Source organism: Anthonomus grandis, chromosome 15 (genome assembly GCF_022605725.1).
Source record: "Anthonomus grandis grandis chromosome 15, icAntGran1.3, whole genome shotgun sequence".
Classification (NCBI taxonomy): Eukaryota; Metazoa; Arthropoda; class Insecta; order Coleoptera; family Curculionidae; genus Anthonomus; species Anthonomus grandis.
The window spans coordinates 1551830-1575891 of NC_065560.1; the positions used below are offsets into that span (position 1 = coordinate 1551830).

The 24062-nt window shown below is 32.0% G+C and overlaps 2 protein-coding genes across 5 annotated transcripts in view; one reads left to right on the forward strand and one right to left on the reverse strand.

Annotated features, from left to right (window-relative positions):
• Nucleotides 1-18120, reverse strand: part of LOC126745214 (carnitine O-palmitoyltransferase 1, liver isoform) — a 44426-nt gene extending 26306 nt beyond the window's left edge. For 3 of the 4 annotated variants that reach the window (XM_050452964.1, XM_050452963.1, XM_050452961.1), the window contains exons 1-6: nucleotides 17881-18120; nucleotides 15386-15546; nucleotides 10734-10870; nucleotides 10405-10681; nucleotides 4443-4738; nucleotides 3914-4141 (exon numbers count right to left, since the gene is read on the reverse strand). In XM_050452964.1, coding sequence (XP_050308921.1) covers nucleotides 3914-4141; nucleotides 4443-4738; nucleotides 10405-10681; nucleotides 10734-10870; nucleotides 15386-15526 — 1079 coding nt within the window. In that variant the 5' untranslated portion in view covers nucleotides 15527-15546; nucleotides 17881-18120. Of the gene's footprint in view, nucleotides 1-3913; nucleotides 4142-4442; nucleotides 4739-10404; nucleotides 10682-10733; nucleotides 10871-15385; nucleotides 15547-17449; nucleotides 17601-17880 lie in introns of those variants that run through there. The other variant, XM_050452962.1, reaches the window with a different exon arrangement.
• Nucleotides 18121-18571: 451 nt separating this feature from the next.
• On the forward strand, nucleotides 18572-24012 carry LOC126745222 (NTF2-related export protein). The gene is made up of 4 exons (XM_050452972.1): nucleotides 18572-18779; nucleotides 18835-18918; nucleotides 18973-19117; nucleotides 23773-24012. Exons 1-4 carry the CDS (start codon nucleotides 18765-18767, stop codon nucleotides 23940-23942), a joined length of 414 nt encoding a protein of 137 aa, XP_050308929.1. The 5' UTR covers nucleotides 18572-18764; the 3' UTR covers nucleotides 23943-24012.
• The last annotated feature ends 50 nt before the right edge of the window (nucleotides 24013-24062 follow it).

A 24062-nucleotide genomic window follows, 5' to 3' on the forward strand; every position in this document is an offset into this window, starting at 1 on the left:
GTCGAAAGATTTTAAGGTCTTTAGGTATAATACCAAAACAAATCCACAAACACAAATAAAAAAACACTGTTCCTCACAGTAAAAACTGCAAAAAATTTACAGGAATACAGGCCAAATTCTAAATTCTTTACTTTCATAAACGTGTAAAAAGCACATCAAATAATAACCTTACATGGTCCCCCTCCCAACTATTAAAGCTGATAGACCCATCCAACAACTATTTTAAAGGCGATAGACCCATCCGTAAAGATCTCTTTAAAAACACGACGAAAATAATACAAAAACGGTCCAAAAATTTATTTGGGTACGGCCCCGTAATTCTTAAATTCAGTGGGATAGAGAGAGATACACAATCACTTGCACAGCCTAAAGTAGGAATTGTCAGATCGCAGGTGTTTTATCTTTGTTTAATAGACTGGCTAAAAAGAGGTGACAAGTCTGTGAGTGCTGGAAGTGTTTAAAATATTTTGTAAGAAGCTTGGATTTTAGTCCGCGGTCAATTTTTTGATATTATTTTCTTGTGATATTATTTTCTTTCTAAAAATTGACATTTTCAAAAGAAAAATAAAAAATAGTATAAAACATGGGGTTTTACGTATATTTAAAATGATTTCATAGATAGACAATATAAAATTTTGCCATTTAAACATATATATCATGCAACAATAAATATGACATAGGCGCATGGACTAGTTAGTGCGGCATCTGCGACACATCAAAGATTCTAATAGATCTCTGAACTTGACTTTACTACGGTTACTTTTTAAAGTTTTCCTCGAGAAAATACGGCTCTTTCTGACTATGTATGCAGTTTTAGCCAGAACCTAACTAAAAATTCAGAAAAAAAAATTTTCGAATACGAAGCTTTTTAAAAAAAACTTGTTCTATTCTAACCACTACTTAAGTTCAAAGTGAAATAATATTACTGTTTAAATATACAGGTCTGATCAATGATTCAGGTTGCTCCATGAGGTTTTAAAACTTTAGAAGATTTGGTTTAAAATTGAGAGAAAGCGTGATATTTAGGAGTTGAAGTGTAGAAAAAGAAGAACAACTCTATAATGTAGTGACTCATCAGCTTGTAAAAGAAAAATTCAATAATTTCTTCTCGGCAATTGATGGTGTGTAACTGAGTATACAAGAAGAAATTAATAACCTATTCTAGGCAGTTGATGTCATTTAAGAAGGAGAAGAAATCCAGGTTAACTCAGGTGCCTGTAAGTAGGCTTCGGAAAAAACAAATGACTGTCCAATACATTTTTCTAAGCCTACTGGACACTTTTAATATAGTCATGGCACGCTAGATTAAAATTTAAATATTGGCGAACAAATATGCTCGCTCAGTCCTCCCTCCGACCTTTGAATGGTTTCCAAAGTCTTAGAAATTCAAAATCTGCAAAACCGGTTTAAAATGGAAAGAAAGCGGATGTGGAGGAGAGAGGGAAAAGGAAAATTCAATAACTTCTTTCAGGCGTTTGATGTCATTCAAAAAGTAGAAGAAGAAGAAGAACTCTAGGTTAACTCAGCTGCCTGTAAGTAGACTTAAAAGAATGGAGTCATGGCGCGCTAGATTAAAATTCAAATATTGGAAGACAAACATGGCCAGGTGTGCACCGTTCAGTTCTCCATTCGACCTTCAAATGGGTTCCAAAGTCTTAAAAATTCAAAATCTCCAAATTTGGTTTCAAATAAAGAGGAAGTGAATATTAAGGAGTCGAACTGTCGAAAATGTCGAAAAGTCGATAATTTCTTCCAGGCACTTGCTAATATTGAGAAAGAAGTGAAGGCTTCAATAAAATAACTGTCTGTGCAAAAAGAAATAAAAAACTTCTTCCAGGCATTTGACATCATTTAAAAAGAAGAAGAAGAAGAAGAACTCCGAACTCAACTGCCTGTAAGTAGGCTTAAACTAAACCAAATGACCATCCAATAAATTCTTTGTTAAGAAGGTTCTAAGCCTACAGGACACTTTTAACATAGTCATGGCACGCTAGATTAAAATCGAATATTGGAGGACAAACATGGCCAAGTGTGCACCGTTCAGTTCTCCATTCGACCTTCAAATGGGTTCCAAAGTCTCAAAAATTCAAAATCGCCAAATTTGGTTTCAAATAAAGAGGAAGTGGATAATAAGGAGTCGAACTGTCGAAAATGTCGAAAAGTCGATAATTTCTTCCAGGCACTTGCTAATATTGAGGAAGAAGTGAAGGCTTCAATAAAATAATTGTCTGTGCAAAAATAAATAAAAAACTTCTTCCAGGCATTTGACATCATTTAAAAAGAAGAAGAACTCCGAACTCAACTGCCTGTAAGTAGGCTTAAACTAAACCAAATGACCATCCAATAAATTCTTTGTTAAGAAGGTTCTAAGCCTACAGGACACTTTTAACATAGTCATGGCATGCTAGATTAAAATCGAATATTGGAGGACAAACATGGCCAAGTGTGCACCGTTCAGTTCTCCATTCGACCTTCAAATGGGTTCCAAAGTCTCAAAAATTCAAAATCTCCAAATTTGGTTTCAAATAAAGAGGAAGTGAATATTAAGGAGTCGAACTGTCGAAAATGTCGAAAACTCGATAATTTCTTCCAGGCACTTGCTAATATTGAGAAAGAAGTGAAGGCTTCAATAAAATAACTGTCTGTGCAAAAAGAAATAAAAAACTTCTTCCAGGCATTTGACATCATTTAAAAAGAAGAAGAACTCCGAACTCAACTGCCTGTAAGTAGGCTTAAACTAAACCAAATGACCATCCAATAAATTCTTTGTTAAGAAGGTTCTAAGCCTACAGGACACTTTTAACATAGTCATGGCACGCTAGATTAAAATCGAATATTGGAAGACAAACATGGCCAGGTGTGCACCGTTCAGTTCCCCATCCGACCTTCTACTGGAGTTTCAAAATCTGCAAATTCGGTTTAAAATGAAGACCAAGCGGATATAGAGGAGTTGAACTGCCGAAAAAGACAACTGTTTGTAAAAGATGAAAAAGAAAAATTGAATAATTTCTTCCTGATATTTGAATATATTGAAGAAAAAGTGATGGCCTTAGTAAAGCAACTGTCTGTCCAAGAAGAACTCGATAACTTCTTCGAGGCATATGGAATCATTAAAAAAGAAAAAGACAAAATCTGGGTTAAGTCAACTAACTGCCTTGTAAGAAGGATTAGAAAAAAAATAAATGCCCGTCCAATAAATTTCTCCAACTCTTTTAACATAGTCATGCCGCGCTAGATTAAAATTCATATACTGGGCGATAAACATGGCCACCGTTAATAAATTCTTGCAGGTATTTAATGATATTGAAAAAGAAGTGAAGGCTTTACTGAAGCAACTGTCTGTACAAGAAGAAAATAATAACTTCTTCCAGGAATTTGACGTCACTAAAGAAGAGGAAGAATAGGAATTCCAGGTTAACTCAATTGCCCGTAAGTAGGCTTAGAAAAAAATAAATCACTGTCCTATGAAGATTTCCAAGCTTACTGGACTGTTTTAACATCAGGAGATAAGCATGGCCAAGTGTGCACCGTTCACTCCTCCGTCCGACCTACGAATGGATTCAATAATTTCTTCCAGATACTAAGGAAAAGAAAGAAATAGTCTTCTTACAATAGACAATTAATTGAATATCTTATAGTTATTTTATTAAAAATTTTATAATAAAAAATAAATAATTTATGTCTATAATTTTGATGTATTAAAATTAATATTCAGTTATGTGCTAAAATTGTTCTGTTTATTGTTCTGTTATAATTACAGCCTTGTAAATAAACGGCGGCACTTTTTCAAAAAAGAAAGTTTTTGATTTCTTCGTCCTAAACCTCCGAACTCCATCTACATTATTTTAAAATAACTAAATTCATATATAAAGTAACAAATTATTATTAAGTGGCTCTTAAATTCAGCACTTACATCTGTATTTCAGCCGGTCTTAAAATCCTTCCCCTATGGTAAATAATCACTTTAAAGTACCGTCCTTTATGGTAGACGGCGATATGAGTACTGTCCCGCACGTGGACAATTTTATCAGCCTCCTCACCGGGAATCCTCGTTGTATTAAAGATTCTCTCGTACTGCCAAGAGCACAACGGCACCAATCCCTGAATCAGTATCGGATCGAGCTCCTGCCTATCCAGTAATCTGTAGCAAACTCGGTAAGTTAAAAAAAAATTGAAAGAACTCGTCCGTAATCTCAATGAGAATAAATAAAAAACCCTAAGTCTCGGTCTTTGAATGATGTCCCGAAGGTTACATGTTTCGCTTAAAAAAGCATCATCAGACCTACAATGAACAGAAAAACACACGTAATTACAATAAAACCTTTGTTTTTAGGTTTTATTGTAATTTTTAGGCGAAACATGTAACCTTCGGAACATCATTCAAAGACTTAGTGTTTTTTTATTTATTAAGTTTAATTAAGAAAATAAAAATCGTCATTTACCTTCTGAACATCAGTAGGGAGTTAATGATCGAGCCGGCCCTAGCGGCTTGATTCGTAGTCGGATGCAGCATAATAGCGTCGATTCCGTAAAAATTCGAATTTATCATAAGGGGATAGCGGCCCCTCAAATAAACATATTCTTCCCACCAATCCGAGACGTAGTTCGTTGCCCACCACGATTTTAACAGTAAATAACGTTGCAGCTTTTTGCCTATGCCGTTTTTAAATTCTTCCGCCAAAAGTACCATTTTCGCGTGGGATTTATCGTCGAGTAAGGGACGTACACTTTTTAAATACTATAAAAGACGTTTATGGAAAACACTAATCAGCATTTGGAGAGTTATTCACAACATGCGACACGGAATATTATGGCTAAACTATAGGGTAAAAAAATTATTTGGGATTATTAGAGGCGTTCCAGAAGTATCTTTTAAAATTATTTTTATGACGTACAGGGTGTTTCAAAGTGCAGAAACATGCCAAAATTTAAATGGAACACCTATTTATCATAGATTTCAATGATAAATTCCTTCCTTCTAGGGTCTAATTTCTTCTGACGAGGTGGTATTTAATGTGCACAACTTTATATGCTTTTTAAGCAACATAATACCTCAAAAAGTTAAACCTGTTGTACATTACTTTTTAAATATTCTCCGACTTAGAAGCTACATAATTAATGAGTAATTTTGTTCTTTTTTTTTGTATTAGGGATTGATTTATTGGGCTTAAGTTGTATTATTTTTCTCCTAACTAAAGGTTTTATAATCAATAATTAATATAATATTTTTCTTATGAAACACATAATATGATTTTGGTTTATGTAATTATATATTGTTGTATAATTAGGCTAACCTTAGTTTATATAGCTTATAACTATAGCCAATTTTTTATGTTATTATTCTAGTTTTTTAATATTATATCTAGATATAGATTTCTTTATAAAAACATGCTAAGTTTAGTAAACACCCGCTATTATAATTGATTACACAAAACAAATTCAATAAATTAACAATGCGACTGTATTAACAATGTATCTTTTTTCAACTGACGATTATAATACATTTCACTTAAAAAAATAAAAAATAACAATTATAAGATATGGCCAAAATGATAACCATCCCTCTTTTCAAAATGTGCAGCGATAGAATTGGTGGAGTAATATTTTAAAAATCGTAGATAAAGGAGGTAACAAAATCTAAGAAAAAATCTGGTTCCGGAAACGGGATTAAATTGATCATTTCGTTTGTAAAATTGCTTGTAACTCTTTTGATATCTGCGTATCGATATTAAAATTAATCATAAATAATTGTGTATGGATGCCGTAAAAGGATTTTGCAATAGTATCTGCTCTAAATTTAAAGTTGTTTAAAAAAATGCCAAAATAAGGTGTGATCAATTTCATACCAAAAGGGGGGTGACTTTGATCAGTGCCATATAATTGTATTCTTCTTGCAATGCCTTAAAATGCATTATGAACAATTTAACCCCCGCTTAAGTTCATCAATCCGTTTAAAAGTTACAAATAATTCTAGGTTTTGGGGTGAAATTGATCAGTCATAAAATTCCACTAATTGGTTATTTTTTTAGGTAAAATAAAAAAGAAACATTGCAGTTTTTTAATACTTTATTAAAAATACAAAAACTTATAAAACACATTCAAAAAGTAAAGAAACAAATCTTCAATTAATAGATAGAAGCAGTAATGCGTAAGGTAAGGATTTATATAAGTTTTTTAATATAATATTTATATAATATAGTAAGGATTTACATCTCCTTAATATCTACTGCTTTTTTGAATTGATAAATGATTTGACCTTTGACGCATTCAGCGGCAGGTTCTGGCAAAATTATAATCAATTATATCTGCCAACTCTATGGAAAACTCGTCGCCTTCTTGTGGTTTAAAAACAGTTTTTCTTCCATCGACAGATTTTAGTCCCAGAACTTCGAATTCGTTTTTATTGAAATTTTGAACTGTAGCTATGTAACGATAGCTAACACTTTTTCGCATGCCCCCCAACACTTTAACCAATAAAAATGTCCCAATTTTGATCTCACTTTGACTCACTTCTAAATATTCAATTTCTTCGTTTTCCTGCAACTGGATAAATAGATCGTCGGCATCGTCGGAATTATCATTTGTTATAGGCTCTTCAACGTCGCTGTCTGAACTGTTGGAATCATTTTGGGCTGTCACACTTTTCCCTGGCTGAACATCAAGTTTTGTTCTCTTCTTATTTCGTCTTGTTGGAGCATTTGATAATCTCTGTTGTTGTAAGTAATTTACCAACACGTTCTGCGCTTGGTCTTGATTAAAATCTCCTCTAGGCAGCTTGTCTAATACTCGGTTTGGATTTAAAGGGACTATGCCACTTGCTTCAAAAGAAGAAATCAGATTTCGTTTAATTGCATGAGGTATTTTATCTTTGGATAGTTTACTATCCATTGTCAGCAAGGTTTTTTGCAACAAATGTGGGAAATCCTTTTTGTCAATTGATGAATGTGTCAGATACGTATTTTTCCATTCTAGCAAGACTTATCTCTAAAATGGCCTGAAAAACCCTACGTCCAACGGCTGACATAAATGTGTCGCGTTCTTTGGCAGGCATACAAATCCAATGTTATGTTCTTCACACAGTCTAATAACTTCTTCTGTGAAATAACTCTTGCTGTCTTTTGGCATGTGAAAGAAACGCAGACTTAAACCAGTCATTAAAAGTTTCGGCGTCCATCCACCCATGTGACGTTCGGTTGTATCGTGATCCAGCTGCACAGTATCTATCTATGCAACAGGGTTCTAATTTTGTTCAGTCCACTGCGCCCACATTTTTTCTGCTCGAGAAATTACATATGGTGGCAAATGACCTCCTGCTGCAGAACCACACATCATCATCACTGAGGTTGCAGATTTAGTAAAATTGCACACTCGTTCAGGGTATTTTACTCCACGGGAATATATTAGTTTTTTTTGCGCCCAGGGTCGTCAAACAAATTAGTTTCATCATAATTATATACGTTGCACGACGGAATACCATTTAAAGTTGTTTTAGGGTTTTCAAAATATTCAGTTAATGTTTGCCTGGAAACATCAGCACGAGCCCTTTTAATATTAGCTGCAAGCCTTTGAGTTATTACATTGTTATGTCTTTTTAACAGCGAAAATACCCAATCGGTACCGGGTAAATTATCCTTAAATTTTGCCACTGAACGACCTTGGGTATCTAGCAGGTTTTTTGCCATATGCCTTAAATCTGTTAAATTAAGAGGAAACCCCTATTCGCCACAAATAGCAACACATTTAAGAATTGATTGCTCTTCATTGGAGCTAAAAACGGTTTGCCCGCCGTTACTTTTAACATGACGCCCATTCTTGAACCATTTTGCAGCTTTGCGTAAACTCCACCCTTCATTTATGACCTTTTCTAACGCTTTTTCTATGGACTCTTGACCATAGTCTTTGTACCTTCGTGCCCCAACTTTTCTCTTATAAACTCTCGGCACTATGTCAATATTCGAAAACCAAAAATATTATTATTACTAGTAGTACTATACCCTTAAAATTATATAAGCTTTACAATCTGCTGATCAATTTCACCCCATTCAGTCGATCAATTTGATTCCATCCAATAAATCTTAAAATTTGACAAAATCCGGCAATGCCGCAAACTACATTTTGAGGCTATAAAAATACAAGATATTCAGGATACTAACTAAATATATCACGCACATATCCACAATTTGCATGTATTTTTAAATAGCAGTCAAATTTTGGAAGGTTATATTTTTGTCTAAATATTACTTACATGTTTGAGGGCCGCAAACTCCAAAAACAACGTTTAACTGACAAAAAACATGCACATGGATCTCATCACTTAATATGCGCGGGAAATTTAAGTGTAAAATATTTTGATATGATGATCAAAGTCGCCCCGCGAAATCAAATTTCACGATTCTATTAAAACCGGAGATCTTGCAGGCCACTCGATAGGACTACCCCTTGCTATCCATCGGTTATGAAAATTATTATTTAAACGCCTTCGAAGACGTAGAGGAATATCCTCCAATAATACTGAAAAATCATTATTGAAGAACTCCAAAAATCTTGTTCCATTTAAATTTGCATCAAAAAAATGTGGACCAATTACACAGACACCCATTATTCCTCCCCATATCTTAACAGGCTATTTGTGTTGATTGTGAACTACTCTAAAAGAATGCATATTAAAATCGAGTAATGATCAAAATTATCTCTGTTAAAAGAGCCATTATTGTGAAAAGTGCATTCATGGGTAAATAGAATTTTATGGAAAACCCACATACAAAAAATTCAACTCTTCTATTAAAATCATTACCAGAAAGTTCTTGGAGCCGATGAATTTTATATGAAAGTTATTTCGATTTAGTATACCCTAGTGTATAATTTTCTGCAATTTGGTTTTGCTTGATATGAGCAATTCTGCATAACTAACAAACAAATACTGAAGGAATTAAGTGGTTTGTAAAATTATCACACTTAGGTAACTAATTTCGTGGTTCGGCATATGAAAAAGCTTTTTTGTACGAACATTCTGAAACATATGTTTTCTTTAATATAGAAAGGAATATTTATATATTTTCTACAAGAATATTCATTTATTTACTGGTTTCTTAATGAGCGCCATCTAAAAATGCTCCAAAACATGAATTAAGAATAGAATTTCTATTCTATTCTTGTTCTAGTCTATTTTATTATGTTGACGCGATACAAGGATCTTCCTGGGTTCTTCCTTATGGGTTTTCTTGTATAATCCGCCTTGTATTCAACCCTTTCAGTTTCTTTCAATTCAGGCAGTCCTTTCAAGCAACCCATTTAAAAATGAGGTAGGAATGTCCATTTGTGTTATTTTACATTTTTTTTGTAATGCAATAGGCATTAGTACTAGTGAGTAATTGGGTTCAAATTGATTCTCCTTCTTAATTTCAAATACTTTTGCTACTACTCTATAGTTTTTCTTGTCCCATCTTCTTTTGTCCTAAAAACCCATTTAGTTTCAATAGCTTTTTTACTTCCTGGCAAATCTCCTTTTACCCATGAATATAATTTTTCATGTGAATCTAACTCCTTTCCCAAGCAACATTTGTATGTACATTTATTCAACGATTTTGTACTAAATTGTTGATTTAGGTATATTTATCAATCGTATATGGTCAAGGTATCTCTATTAAACTGTATATCATATACGATTCTGTTTAAAAAAGGGAGAAAATTTCTGCATTAAAAATTGACACGGGATTTACATATCTACTTTGTAAACTCGATTACTACACCTCAAATATTTGGTGAAATTTTTCTGAAAAATCATTGTTTTTGGTCCATATTATCCAATCTACTAACGCTGTTTTTATACTAAATATTTATATAAAAAATTATATCAAATTTAAATAAACAGTGTTATTAAATTAAATATTGCATATATATTTTCTGCAAAAACATTGTTTTTTTTCATTAACACAACCATTAACCCCCCACCCACCCCAAACTTTTGCCCAGTAAGAAATTCTTTTGAAAAATCACCGTTTTTCGTCCATAATATCCAATCTACTAATTTAAAGCAAAAATAAACGTTTATTTAACCGTCAGGTGGTGATATCAGGGTGTTCCATTTAAATTAAGCAACTTATTGCCTTATAAAAACTGTAATAAGAATTTTTTAACGTCTCTAACAATAGTTAGTTTTTTATAAATGAAATTTAATAATTTAGTTCTCTTCAGCGCAAATATAATTTTAAAAAAAGAGCAAACGCATATTAAGGAATTTATCATTGAAATTGTCTCAGTATTGACACAAAATATTTCGCAAACCTTAATGTTTAGGCTGGATAAACCTTAATTTACGATGTAGAATCCAAACATCAAATAATATACAATTTAGCCAAAATACTCCCTATCGTATATCGTGAATAACCTTGTATAATACCTTACCCTAGTCATGGTATCATGTAATGAGGGCAAAGGAAGCCTGGGTAAAGAACTTTGGTAGCTATACAACTTGGGAGTGTTCCAACCCCCCAGGACCTTAACCAATCCGAGCCATAACTTAGTTTTTAAGGATGGTTTTGTATATTTCCCTTTGGCCTCGTACATCCAGCCCTTATACATAAAAAGCACTTTAAGACTATACCTCAGGAAATATACAGCGGGCAACCAGTATGAGAGAGAAGATATCGTACAAGCTCCTAGTTGCCAGTATAAACTATTACTAAAAATCACCATTTAGCTACATCGTCAATAAATTAAAGTGAAAAACTTACGAGGGACATACAGATAGTATTTTATTTGGTAAGTTGAACGGTGGCCTCATTCCGTTCAGCTGCATAGCGGAAACGATCCCGATGATTACGCATAGGTAGCTATAATGTCCTGGATAGACTCCGTTGTGCACGTTATTCTAAAATATTAAGTTGATTTAATTAGTAGATATATAAATTGAACTATTATCCTATTTTATTCAGTTTAAAGAAGCTTGGTTTTGTGTTTAAAGGTTGGATAATAATAAAAAATTGGTTAGAGAGAAACTTATTCCATTAGAAATTTTGATTAACATACAGGATCAAGCCGATTACAAAAAAAAATTATATAACAACAATAAAAATAAATAATCGAACACTATTACTCAGTAACTTAACCATAAATATTTTATAGATTTTAAATAATAAATATAGTTAGTTCTCTAATAATATTTTTAAAGTGACTCAAAATTTCAATAGGTTCAAGACAAACCACCTGTCCATTTAGAAGTTTCTATATAAAAAGGAGATCCCTATTAATACGTCTCTAATGTAAAGTTTTCATATGTAATACATTGAAAGATCATCGAACCATATTCCAACACTAAGACCACCAATGCAAGGTATAATGTTTTACATGTTAGAATAGAGAGTTCCCTACAATTATGCAACACAATGCCTTTAACTGCTCAGTAAACTCTTAAAGGTCCGTATATCCGAATTTCATGTTATATAAGAATTTCTTATTTCTCTTAAAGAAACTAAGGTAATTACATTTATCACAGTTCATCAATTTATTAGCCTATTTAAATCGTTTACATTATCAGCAAACAATGAAAATGTATTAATTCTAAGGCATATATCATTAATAAAAATAGAGAACAATAATGGCGTACAATGGCCACCCTGTGGAATACCAGATAGCGTACCGATAAGGTCTGATCTAGTACCTATATCTATACCTGCCGAACCCTAGGAGAAGGAAAACTGTCAAACCAAGAAACCTTATTATAAAAAAAGCCAATCTAACTCATGTGATTGAATATTGATATCAACTCTGTCAAAAGCCTTAGAGAAGTCCAAAGCCAAAAGGCTTCAAGCAAAGTATCCTGAAACATCAGTAAACTGGTCACAGTAGATTTACCATGACTAAAACAAGTAACTGCTCCCTACAAAATAAAAATATATCAGGTCATAAATCAAGCTATCCATAAGCTTAGGAATGTTTGACTGTATAAACACACTTCTGTAATTATCAATTATTAAATGTATGTTCCCCTGATTCAAAGATGTGCTTCCAATGAGTTAGGAATACTGCTGAATCTTTAAAATGATAAACAGAGGAGAGGTACATACACACTTCCTCAGAAAGTAATGTGGTACACCGTCCACTAGAATTAGGAATGGACATCCTCTCATTAACCTGTTCAGGCATTTTGACTGTAGAGACAAATTGGGTCATTTCAGGAGTTGATATATCGATTGCTCTGTTGTTGTTAGTCCTAAATCAGAGGCTTTTAGGGTCGGTACATAATAGGTGATCATGGTTTTGGCATGAATTTACATCGAGCTCTTAGTTCTGAGAATACTACATAATCAACCATGTTTCAAATCTCTTATATAACAAATAGAACTGTGGCCATATATAAAATCTGAAACTGTTAGATTAATGTCAGATGAACTTGGAATAAAATCTCTATTAAGTCCATATAAATAATTATTAATTCCAATACAATAAGCATTTCTAATATCGTATAAAAATTTTAAATAATTTTAAGATGCTTGCCCTACTTTATCCAATATTGTATACCATCAAAAACAGTTCCAGTTACAACTAGATTACTTTTACTTTAGCAAAAATCAGATCCAAATACATAAGCCTATGATTTGGTATTAATACCCTCTGAAAAACACTAAGAAAAGCATATGTTTTGAATTAAGGAGACAGGAAATTATACTGAGCATATTGTTATGTGAGAATGTCTAATTTGAAGAAATGTATAACCCTCCTATAATAAAGTTATTGAAACCTATTTTACAGAGTAATAATAACTGCTCTACTGAATCATATTCTAGACTAAGCGTCTTAGCACTAACCTAACTAATTACACCTCCTGCATGACATTTATTACTTGTAACTTGACCTATCACAGCAAAACAAATTGAAGGAATTAACTGTATCAGTAAACTGCTCTGGTTCTGGTTTCTCGTTGGTTTCTAGGGATGGTGAAATTGCTTATACCATTACGTTTTTATACTTGATTATGAAGTTAGCTGTTATGAATGGTAAGGTCGGAATAGAGGTGTTTTGTTAGGAGAAGAACATCGAATCATGGAAGTTGGCATTTATGGACCCAAGAGATTTGGGTTGTGAACGAAATAAGCAACACAAGAGAAGTTTTTCGTTGTTTCTTATACATCTACGTCAGAAGCTTCCGAAATTCACTGTCATATAATCGAACAAATGGTCCAAGAATATGAGGAATATAACGTAGGTGACTACAATCAACTATAGAAACTGTTGTAGGGAAGCTTTCAGAACTCTTGGTATACTAACCATTCCTTCTCTTTATATACTTGAAAACTTGCTATTTGTCCATACCAAAAGACAGGGTTATGCAGAGTTTCACGATTATAATACCAGATCCGAACATAAATTACTTCCCACTTACCAACGTTTGGTGAGGTGTCACAGTGGTTCAGAATATTGGGGTGTTAAGTTCTTCAATAGAGATGAAGGAACCGCATCATTTTGAGTATAAAAATAAATTAAACAAGTTCAGGAATCATTTTATTTATTTGCAGAATTTTTGCATTACAATTTTTAACTTTTATATGCATTCACTTTAAAAAACACAATTTTAAATAGTAATTTTGTACCTATTATATTGTGACTTGTATAAGTACTACTTTGTGCATTTGCATAGCACCCAGCACTGGTTATTAAAATTAGGTCATTTCCACCGCCTGCATTGCAGTACGAAAATGAAATACTTGACTTTTGCTAATTGTTATGCAACTTTAATATTGACAACTGTGTACCTTATAATTTTTAATCAGTCACCCTGAGGTGCAACTACCACACTACCCAATAATTCCAGAGCAGTATTCCTTCTATATAAGCACATCAGCTTTTAAGCATTTAAATATTTTGATTTTTGAAGAGCCTTTGACAATATCCAAATTTCTTTTTTCTAAAGAACTATTTACCAAAGGAATTTCATAATTCATAAAACACTAAAAATCATTACAAGAGATCTCAAAATACCAAGATTTTTTTAATGCTTGCAATAACATCAAACTGATCTTGCAATGACCTTTGACAATTGTGTAAATTTTAAAGTTCCAAGCCCAACTGCACACTTTTGGTTATTTAGAGAGCTTTCTTCAACAATCAATAACTCAGTATCCAATTCATTTCCTGCAATGTCTAGAGTTCCTTAGGGGTCCCTCTGGTCTACTACTGAAATGTGTAACAATATTAGGTCCTTGGTCCAGGTCTGCTTTTAAAACTGAAAAAACTTGTCTATTATAAACTTGTACATAATCAAATCAACTGTCCTGAGCTGAATATATTCTACTTTACCTTCAATGCAATTAAGACCAACTCACTCATCAACCCCAATATCACGGGACACTTTATGGACAAAATAGCTCAATATAAATCGAATTATGTGCAGTGTGAACTATTTTATACAACTTTTAGACAAATTAAAGGACAATACTAAAAACCCCAGATCCTTGGAAGAGTAATCGTTTGACATAGTTTTGTCTCTTGAGGAGAGCTCAACTATGTGAAGTAATGCTTAACAACTACCATGTTGCAATTTTGGGTTCCGATGTCATGTTGTTTAATGTTTAATGATTAATTTTTAATTAAGTCTTTAAGTAGGTATTAGTTATTAAGATAAAGTACATCTCAAGCAGTCACACATTTCCAAAAGATAACCTTAACAGGACAAGACTTATTTTCTGTTGATTAAAATTCAAAATCTCACTCACTTTCTGCTTGTCATCATCAATTCTGGTCCAAATTGAATTTTTGAATTTATTATTGGAAAAAAAGATATTTTTGCTCTCGATCATTGAAAGTATTCTTTGAGCTTAAGTTAAGCATAATTGTTAAGATGAAAACGAAGGTTACAATTCTTTAACAAATTTAATTAGTAATGATACTATAAAAATAGATTATCTACCTCATCAGTAAAATAGCCATACTACATCAAATCCAACATGTTTAATTTAAGGAAGAATAGTTAAGGTAGAGTCAAATTAAACAAATTGTTAAAAAGGTTGAACCATAAATTCTATCTCAAATTATAAATGGAGCTTCTATATATTATATTCAAATCCTTGAAGGATTGTGGATGCATGATGTGAAAAATAAGAGAATTATATTAAAGGAATTTCTTTACTAAAATAGGTTAAAAGTAATTATTTTATCTGTTTAGTCTGAGCTATATTCTAGCATGGAAAAATGCTCAAAAAACCGCAAAAAAGACAAGTACTTCAAAAGTAATGAATAGGATCAGCGGCATTAAAAGATTGAGAAAATCTTTGTAAATAGAACATTTTTCACAAAATTAGAAGCACTCTGTATACACATTTGATTGACAAGTGAATTATACTAATTTATGTAGTACAATGGATAAAAATTGAAACAGTAATGGACTTACCAGTAATCTGGCAATTCTTTTCTTCCATGATCTGACACCGCTCTGCCAAACTAAATTAAGAACTTCTCGGTCCAAATTCACATCCCAACCCTCGTGGGTGATGGAAAAGGAAAAGGCTACGGCCGCATGGGCTTCCGCCATACCCCTCGATTCTTATCGGTCTAATAAAAAAAATAATGCCTAGTTATATTACGATTATGCACTTATTTAATTACAATCGAGTAACGCTTCATGAAGTAAAAATAAAGTAACATAAAAATGACAGTAAAGCTCTTTCTGCACGCTATATTTTGATTTGTTAGATCCACTTTTGTATGGGTTTTAGAAATTAGTGTCTGCAGTAGGTATATAGTATATTGAAGAAAAACTTGTGCTTAAACTGATCAAAAACTTTGACCACTTGACTGGACCTGGACTGTCAGTGAAAAAAATATGTTGATCATCTATGTAGAATATAATTAGTAAAAGTAATATTTGACATATATATACTGCAAGTTACACTTAAATTACAGAATCAATTTTAACTGCTATGAAAATTATAGAAAAATGAATTATCAGTAATACTAGTAAATGCATATAGGTAGAGGGTTTAAGACAGTACCTCTTTTTGATTTATCTAATATACCTACTGATTTTCTTTTATCAAAAAAAACACTTGATTTTATCAAGTAGAATGACACTACTGCTTAAACTTATATTTTGTTCACATTACTAATAATTCTTCAAATATTGAATTAATGGTAATGATTATTAAAGAAAAAAGCACATAAGTGGACCCTGCATAAATGACTTAATACAAAAATAGTTTTTAATACTATTTTTATGATAACACTTGGGTTTTTTAAACTGTTTTATAATATCTAATCTGCAATTCTACCTGGTAAGCACATAATAAATTAAAATTGTTGTTTAGGAAGTTACTCTTTTTATTTGAATAATATGGAAAACAGTTTTAATTTCTTTTTTTTTATGTATGGTGCTGTGTGCAAGCTCTCACACAAGCTAAATACTTTTATAGACTTTTTAGGCAAAAATATATGCATGGATAAGAATGTCCCCTCATTACATTAATCTATTTTATTGTTTCTCCAGCAGATCAATCATATATTGAACAAAGAATTGCAAAAAGGGTTATTGCCGTACTGGTTTATGTCCAAGAACAAGTCAGTCTGCTATGCACTATTTGAGAAACTTCACTATAGTTTCTATTTGAATGCAAGTGGATATTTCGTATAAACTTTATTTATAATTCACAAAAAAGGTTCTTAGAAAAAAATCCCCAATATCCAACTCAAAACAAAGGTAGTCTTCACTTGCCACAGCCTAAATCACTGATGACCAAAATTCATTGCGTTATGGAGGCATAGGAATATTTAAACATCTTCCTTTAATCATTTGCCCAATTTAGTTATTATTTATATTATTAGTGGGGAATATATAAGACATTTTGAAGATTTTGTTGATTACTGTTGTTCTTGGCATTTTGTAGCTCCATTTCCAGTAACTTTCTATAATGTTTTTTCTTTTTTTTTTGTCTAAAATGCCAGGAATTAGTTTGCTCTCCTAAATTTCATAGAAAACAATTTGTTTTCTCAAGATTCCCTATGTGCCTGGAAGAGACAAAATATTTTCCTAATTCCAGGCAGCCAAATGAAGTCCTGCTTCTGAAATGTCAATATCTATGTCCTTCTGCCTCTTCTGGAATTTTGTGTGCATATCTAATGAGCTAAAACTAAAATTTTGCCTTAGTTTAACCTATTCTGTTAGTTGGATATATTTCATTTCACCATTTAAAGGAAAAAAGTTGATTACCTACTTAAAATACTATAGTTATATAACTTTTATATAGCGGCAACTTATGGTCACAACTGCCATAACATTTATAAACATATATATTATATTGGTATTACAGTGAAAATTAAAAGGGGATATTCGAGTAATTTCCAGAAAGACATTTCATTTGTCACCAATTTTTTCTGGAATAACAGTAGCCTCTGGAACAATTAACATTTTATATGCATATCCAGAAAATTAGTAGGTAACTAGAGGGCAGATCATACTTACCTTATTAGCTTGAATAAAAAGATGCGATTTATGTTTGTGGACTAGAATAAGTTTATAAAGTAACGATAACAAATAAAGAGCTTAAAAAGCTAATCATGATAAAAGAGCCAGACATAACAATAAACAATAACGACCAGTTAAAAAAGAGAAAACTATACAAAACAATAGGTCAAATACCAAAATAATAAGGTTAAGTATGGTTAATGCATAATTTATTAGTCAACTAATAAAAATCAGTTGATTAGATACCAAAATACACTGGTTTTACATTTAAAGTAGGTGAATTTGAAAGATATATGAAAATGACTTATTTCTATTTTGAGGACTTTTGAACTATAGTTTATGAAGTTCAGCAAATATATTTGTGTGTTCTTATTAAACTTTTAGCAAAATATACCTAAAATAGTTCTAAAATAGAAAATAATACAAACCTATAGTATAAATAAACAACTTTGGTGGCACGTATGCACAGTGTCGAATATTGGAACCAATAACACAACAAATACGCGAATCAATTGGATCTTAGTTCAAACGTTTTAACATAAGGTTTAAATTGATGTTCCACGTAATTATGCAATTAACGTTTCAAACAACAAGTGCAGTTTTAAAACGTGAAAAATTCAGCACTTTCCTTTTTCACTTCGATGTTGTTGTTTGGAGGAAAGTCAAAATGACGTTTCACCATTTTTATTTATATGTGTATAAGAGGCCTAGCCAATCAGGACGCTCCGTGACAAGCTGAGGCGCGGCCTATGTACCGCGAGTTTTAAAATAATATTTATTATTCGATTTTCTGATAAGATTCTAGGTGCAAAAAAATGACTGTTATTAAATATAAATAATTATCTGTCTGAGTGTAAATACTCTAGAGTATTTTTTTCTTAAATTGTATAAATTTATATTAGTTATTATTTAATATAAGATGCAAAGGTGCCTAGCCAATCAGAACGCTTCGTGATGGGCCGAGGCGCGGCTTATGTACCGCGAATTTCAAAATAACATATAGAAATATATTGCGACGAATTTTGAATGCCAAAAAATGCCTATTAGTAGGAATATTTGTTTTGTTAATCTTAAACCATTGATTTTTCATCACTTAAGCATTTTTCCAGCAACAAATAGAACTCGGAAGATATGTCTATGAGACCCTCAACACTCCTTATTTATAAATACAGCTGTCAAACGTTATAACATAACCTAAAAACAATTTAATATAAAGCAGTTTGGAAAAAACATCAACAAGCAAAAGAGTCGTCTTTACTAGAAGCAAGACTTCTGCTGTAAAAGTTCCATATATTATTAACTTAATACAAATATGGCAAATTTAGAAGTAAGAAGGTATGAAACTCGTTACATCATTTAGATTGAATCTTTGAAACTTTTAGTTAAGAGCAAAAATCGATCAGGCATGCAGAGTTGCAGAAGAATTCACAAAACTGTACTATGAAACTATGGATAAACGGAGACACGTGAGTTACATTACCTCTACCAATGTAGCTTTTATTAATTCAAGCGATTTTCAGTTGATATCAAGGCTTTACCTAGAGGCGGGAATTTTATCTTGGAACGGAAATGGGGTAAAAGGTAATGATCGAATTCAGAAGTTTATCATTGATTTGCCAGCTTCTGATCACGCCTTGGTTACTTTGGATGCGCAACCTGTTCTTGGTAAGATAAGTTTATTTATACAAGACCCCACATAATCAAGGTGATTAATAAGGTTGAAGAATTTTGATTTGGCATCTGTGTGTTTACTCTATTTTTAAAACAAATTTATTTTACATAGATTACTCTTTCAAGAATTCATGTAATTATCATTGTTCAAGCTTTGATCGAACACTTAAAATTGACTATTTAAAAAAGAAAATAGACACTAATAAACCGACCTTCTTGGAGCATTTTTCATTTTATCCTTTTACGATTAAAACCAACAATATTAAAAAGCAGAATTATTAACATTTACATAACACTTGAACATGTCAAGGTAAAAACTGGATGACTTGGCGTCCAGATGTAGAACCCAGTGCAAGATATATCAACTACAAGGTACAGGTACATATGAGCTGCATGTTCTCAAATTAGAGATAATGAGTTAATTTAATTAGAGTCTGGAAAGGCGAAGAAAGTTGGCATTTCTGACATTTTTGTCCAAATTAATTAAAAGCAAAATAAATGATCCCAATTTGTTGGGTATGATAGGTCTTAATTTACCTTTTTCATTATTTTATTCTAAATACCAGCCAATGAGTTATATTATACTTTCTTTATTATTTTATAAATACTTATATATGTGCTAATGGCAAAATTTTACAATACTAATGTAATAAAACCACCCCAATTTGAAAATTTGCTTTGGCATAGTGGTATTTGCATCGATAAGAAAGCATGTCATTTCCCAAATTATTATTGCAATCTAACAACTTAAAAAAAGAATAAAAACTAATAAAACACAATATAAAAAAAAAACCTGACCTACTTACCATGTCTAAGGAACCTGTTATTGCATATTTCTGTCCCAGAAAGGCAACAATATGTACCGAATAATGACTGACATGTAATGTGGTCAAAATGTAATAAAAAAACCATAAAATAAGAATGGATGCATTAAGGTAAGCGTGTGACGCAGACATGGATAATTCATAAATTTTAATGTCTAAAAGACCCTTTTGAAATTTCCAGATATTTTAAAGTAACTAAAATGTAATTTTCTTTTATTGGACTGCTTGGAAAATTAATATTTTTTATTCCAGGCACTCCATATACCTTGAAAATGAACTCTTTAATTGCCTGGATGATTTCTTCAAAATTCCAGACATTTTAAATTAATTTTGATACTTTACAGGTTATTGTAAAGTAATTGATTTCGTCAGAATTTACCAATGAAATGCCTAGAAAAGTCGAGTTTTCTTGTCATTAGTAGTATCATTGACTACATCGTATCAACCTTTGATCCGGAACTCGTTGATTCAACTGTCTTTAACTCAGGTTTCTCCAATCATGAAGCAGTGGTAACTAAATTTTTTTCTAAATCACAAAAATAAAAGAGTCCCGCGGAAAATGTGCCGTATTTTTGGGGAAAAAAATTTCGGACTGGGACTTCCTATCTGATGATGTTAACACTGAGTTTTCTCGATTTATAAAGTCACTGTCTGATTTGGCATCCAACTCATTTCCTCTTAGACCCATCAAAATTAAACAAAAAAAACCATGGTCTACTAAAGGCTTACGCTTGTCTTCTAAAAATATATGCTCCTTATCACACTTAAAAAAATTCTCAGACAGTGTGTTCTTCCACGATTACGTAAGGTTGTACAAAAAAATTTACCATAAATCAATAAAGACAGCCAAGGACCTCTATTACAATAAAAGGATTTCTAATTCTGCAAATGTTGGTAAGGAGACTTGGTCTATTGTTAATGAATTAAGGGATAAGGCTTCTTCATCACAATCCCCACTTCACCGGATAACTTAAACAACTACTTTATAAATGTATTTTTTATTCCAGGCACTCCATATGGCTTGAAAATAAACTCTTTAATTGCCTGGACGATTTCTTCAAAATTCCAGACATTTTAAAGTAATTTTGATACTTTACAGGTTATTGGGAAGTAATTAATTTGGTAGAATTGTAACGTCAGCATTTACCAATTGAATGCATAGAAAAGTCGAGTTTTCTTGTCTTTCAGGTACTCATAATCATATCGTTACCTGAAAAATCGCCTTTAAAATCCTTAATTATCTGGAAAAATTTTCCAGGCATTTAAAACACCTTTTTCAAATAGTTGGAAGTTTAACGTAATTTTTCTTTTATTGTACTGACTGGAAAAAATGATATTTTTCATTCAAGGCACTATATGCGCCTTGAAAATAAATTCCTTAATTGCCTGGACGATTTCTTCAAAATTCGACACTTTTTAAAATAATTTTGATACCTCACTGATAATTGTCCTCAAAAAAGGTAATTTTAGAAGGAAATAAATCCGTACAAATTTAACAGTCAGCTTTTACTAAAAAACTTAACTGACTGGAAAAGTCGATTTTTCTTTTATTCCAGGCAGTCACGATCACACTGTTGCCTGAAAAATCCTCAATTATCTGGAAAAATCTTTAAAATATTATAATCATTCACAACTGATTTTTATCCATTTCAGGTAGTTTAAATTTAAAATGAAATATTCCTTTTATTGGACTGCCTGGAAAAATTAGTATTTTTTTTATTCCAGGCACTCCATATGCCTTGAAAATAAATTCCTTACTTGCCTGGACAATTTCTTAAAAATTCCAGACATTTTAGACTAATTTTAATACCTCACAGGTATTTGTGAAGAAATTAATTTCGTGGAATTTTAACGTCAGCATTTACCAATTAAATGCCTTAAAAAGTCCGGTTTTCTTGTCTTTCAGGTACTCATAATCATATCGTTACCTGAAAAATCGCCTCTAAAATCCTTAATTATCTGGAAAAATATTCCAGGCATTTAAAACACCCCTTTCAAGCAGTTGAAGTTTAACGTATGGAATTTCTTTTATTCGACTGACTGGAAAAAAATATATTTTTCATTCAAGGCACTTAATTTAAATAGGAAATAGGTCTCAAAGAAATATTTTTCCAATTCCAGGCATTCTAAAGTAACTTGTATACCTTACAGATAATTTTAAGTAAGATGTAATATTTCTTTTACGGTCTGAAGAAAATTAACTTAACTGTCTGAAAAAGTCGATTTTCAATATGGAAAATCTTTAAAATGTTCCAAAGGCATTTTCCAATAAACCTGTACCTCTTTCAGGCAGTTGGAATTAAAATGGGCTGCCTGGAAAAATACATATTTTTTATTTCAGGCACTCCATATGGCTTGAAAATAAACTCTTTAATTGCCTGGACAATTTCTTCAAAATTCCAGACATTTTAAAGTAATTTTGATACTTTACAGGTTATTGGGAAGTAATTAATTTCGTAGAATTTTAACGTCAGCATTTACCAATGAAATGCCTGGAAAACTCGAGTTTTCTTTTCTTTCAAGTATTCATAATCATATCGTTACCTGAAAAATCGCCTTTAAAATCCTTAATTATCTGGAAAAGTTTTCCAGGCATTTAAAACACCCCTTTCAAGCAGTTGGAAGTTTAACGTAATTTTTCTTTTATTGTACTGCATGGAAAAAATGATATTTTTCATTCAAGGCACTTAATTTAAATAGGAAATAGGTGTCAAAGAATTATTTTTCCAATTCCAGGCATTCTAAAGTAACTTGTATACCTTACAGATAATTTTAAGTAAGATGTAATATTTCTTTTACGGTCTGAAGAAAATTAACTTAACTGTCTGGAAAAATCGATGTTCAATATGGAAAATCTTTAAAATGTTCCAAAGGCATTTGCCAATAAACCTGTACCTCTTTCAGGCAGTTGGAATTAAAATGGACTGCCTGGAAAAATACATATTTTTTATTCCAGGCACTCCATATGGCTTGAAAATAAATTCCTTAATTGCCTGAACAATTTCTTCAAAATTCCAGACCCCTTTCAAGCAGTTGGAAGTTTAACGTAATTTTTCTTTTATTGTACTGCCTGGAAAAAATTGATATTTTTCATTCACATATTGGAAATAATTCTCAATTGCCTCAAATAATTTTTTTTCTATTCCAGGCATTCTGGGCTAGTTTTTATCCTTTTTAGACAGTTAAGGAATTAAAATGCACCGAGTAGGCCTCAATTGCCTGGAAGAATTTTCAGGCACTAGATTTTCACCCTTTAGGCAATTGTATTTAATATTTCAACGAGGTATTATAGTAGGGCAAAATTCAAACTTGCTGCCATAATCAAATTTTAAATTTCTCGCCGTTATCTATCACGTGACAAACCTAGTACTACTTTTCGACATTTAGAGGGCGCAATATTTAACTGACGGACGGTTCGTCAGTGTTCCATTCTCGATTAAGGCCCAAGGCATGTGTCAGATAAAGATGGATGTATCGAGCATGATGTATTAGACAGTAAGAAAATTCAAAGGCTCCAATTTAAAGTCGTTATAATGCCCCGAGGGATTTCATAATTTTTTGTCTAGATATTAACAATGAATAACTAAATATGTACCCGACAAGGTGTCCATTGCTATTTACTGTGGAGTTGGCTTGAACCAACTATTACCTAAATTCTTTGTAAAGTGAATACATCAATTATTTATGTATTTCAGACAAATAGTTAAATAGGAATACCGTAAATTATTTACCTGCTTTGTAGCCAACTCTATAATTGGTTTGTAAATAAATAAATGTGCCTCATTAAATGTTTTCCCCATATTATATATATAATTTATTTTACAGATATCGCAACTAGTGGTCAACTAACGTTCATAATTCAAGCGACCGGAACGGTAAAGTACCAAGAGAAGACCCCGAAGACGTTTCAGCAAAATTTCGTTGTAACCGCACAAGGAGACAAATGGAAAATCGCCAGCGACTGTTTCCGGATACAAGAACCTTTGAACAAATAGTCTTTTTTAAACAATAAGATTATTCATTTATGAACATTTGTATTTTCACAATAAAACTTTTTATAATATTGATTATTTTTTCATAAATTTCTTGGGATAGGATCACTCAGGTAGGAAAAA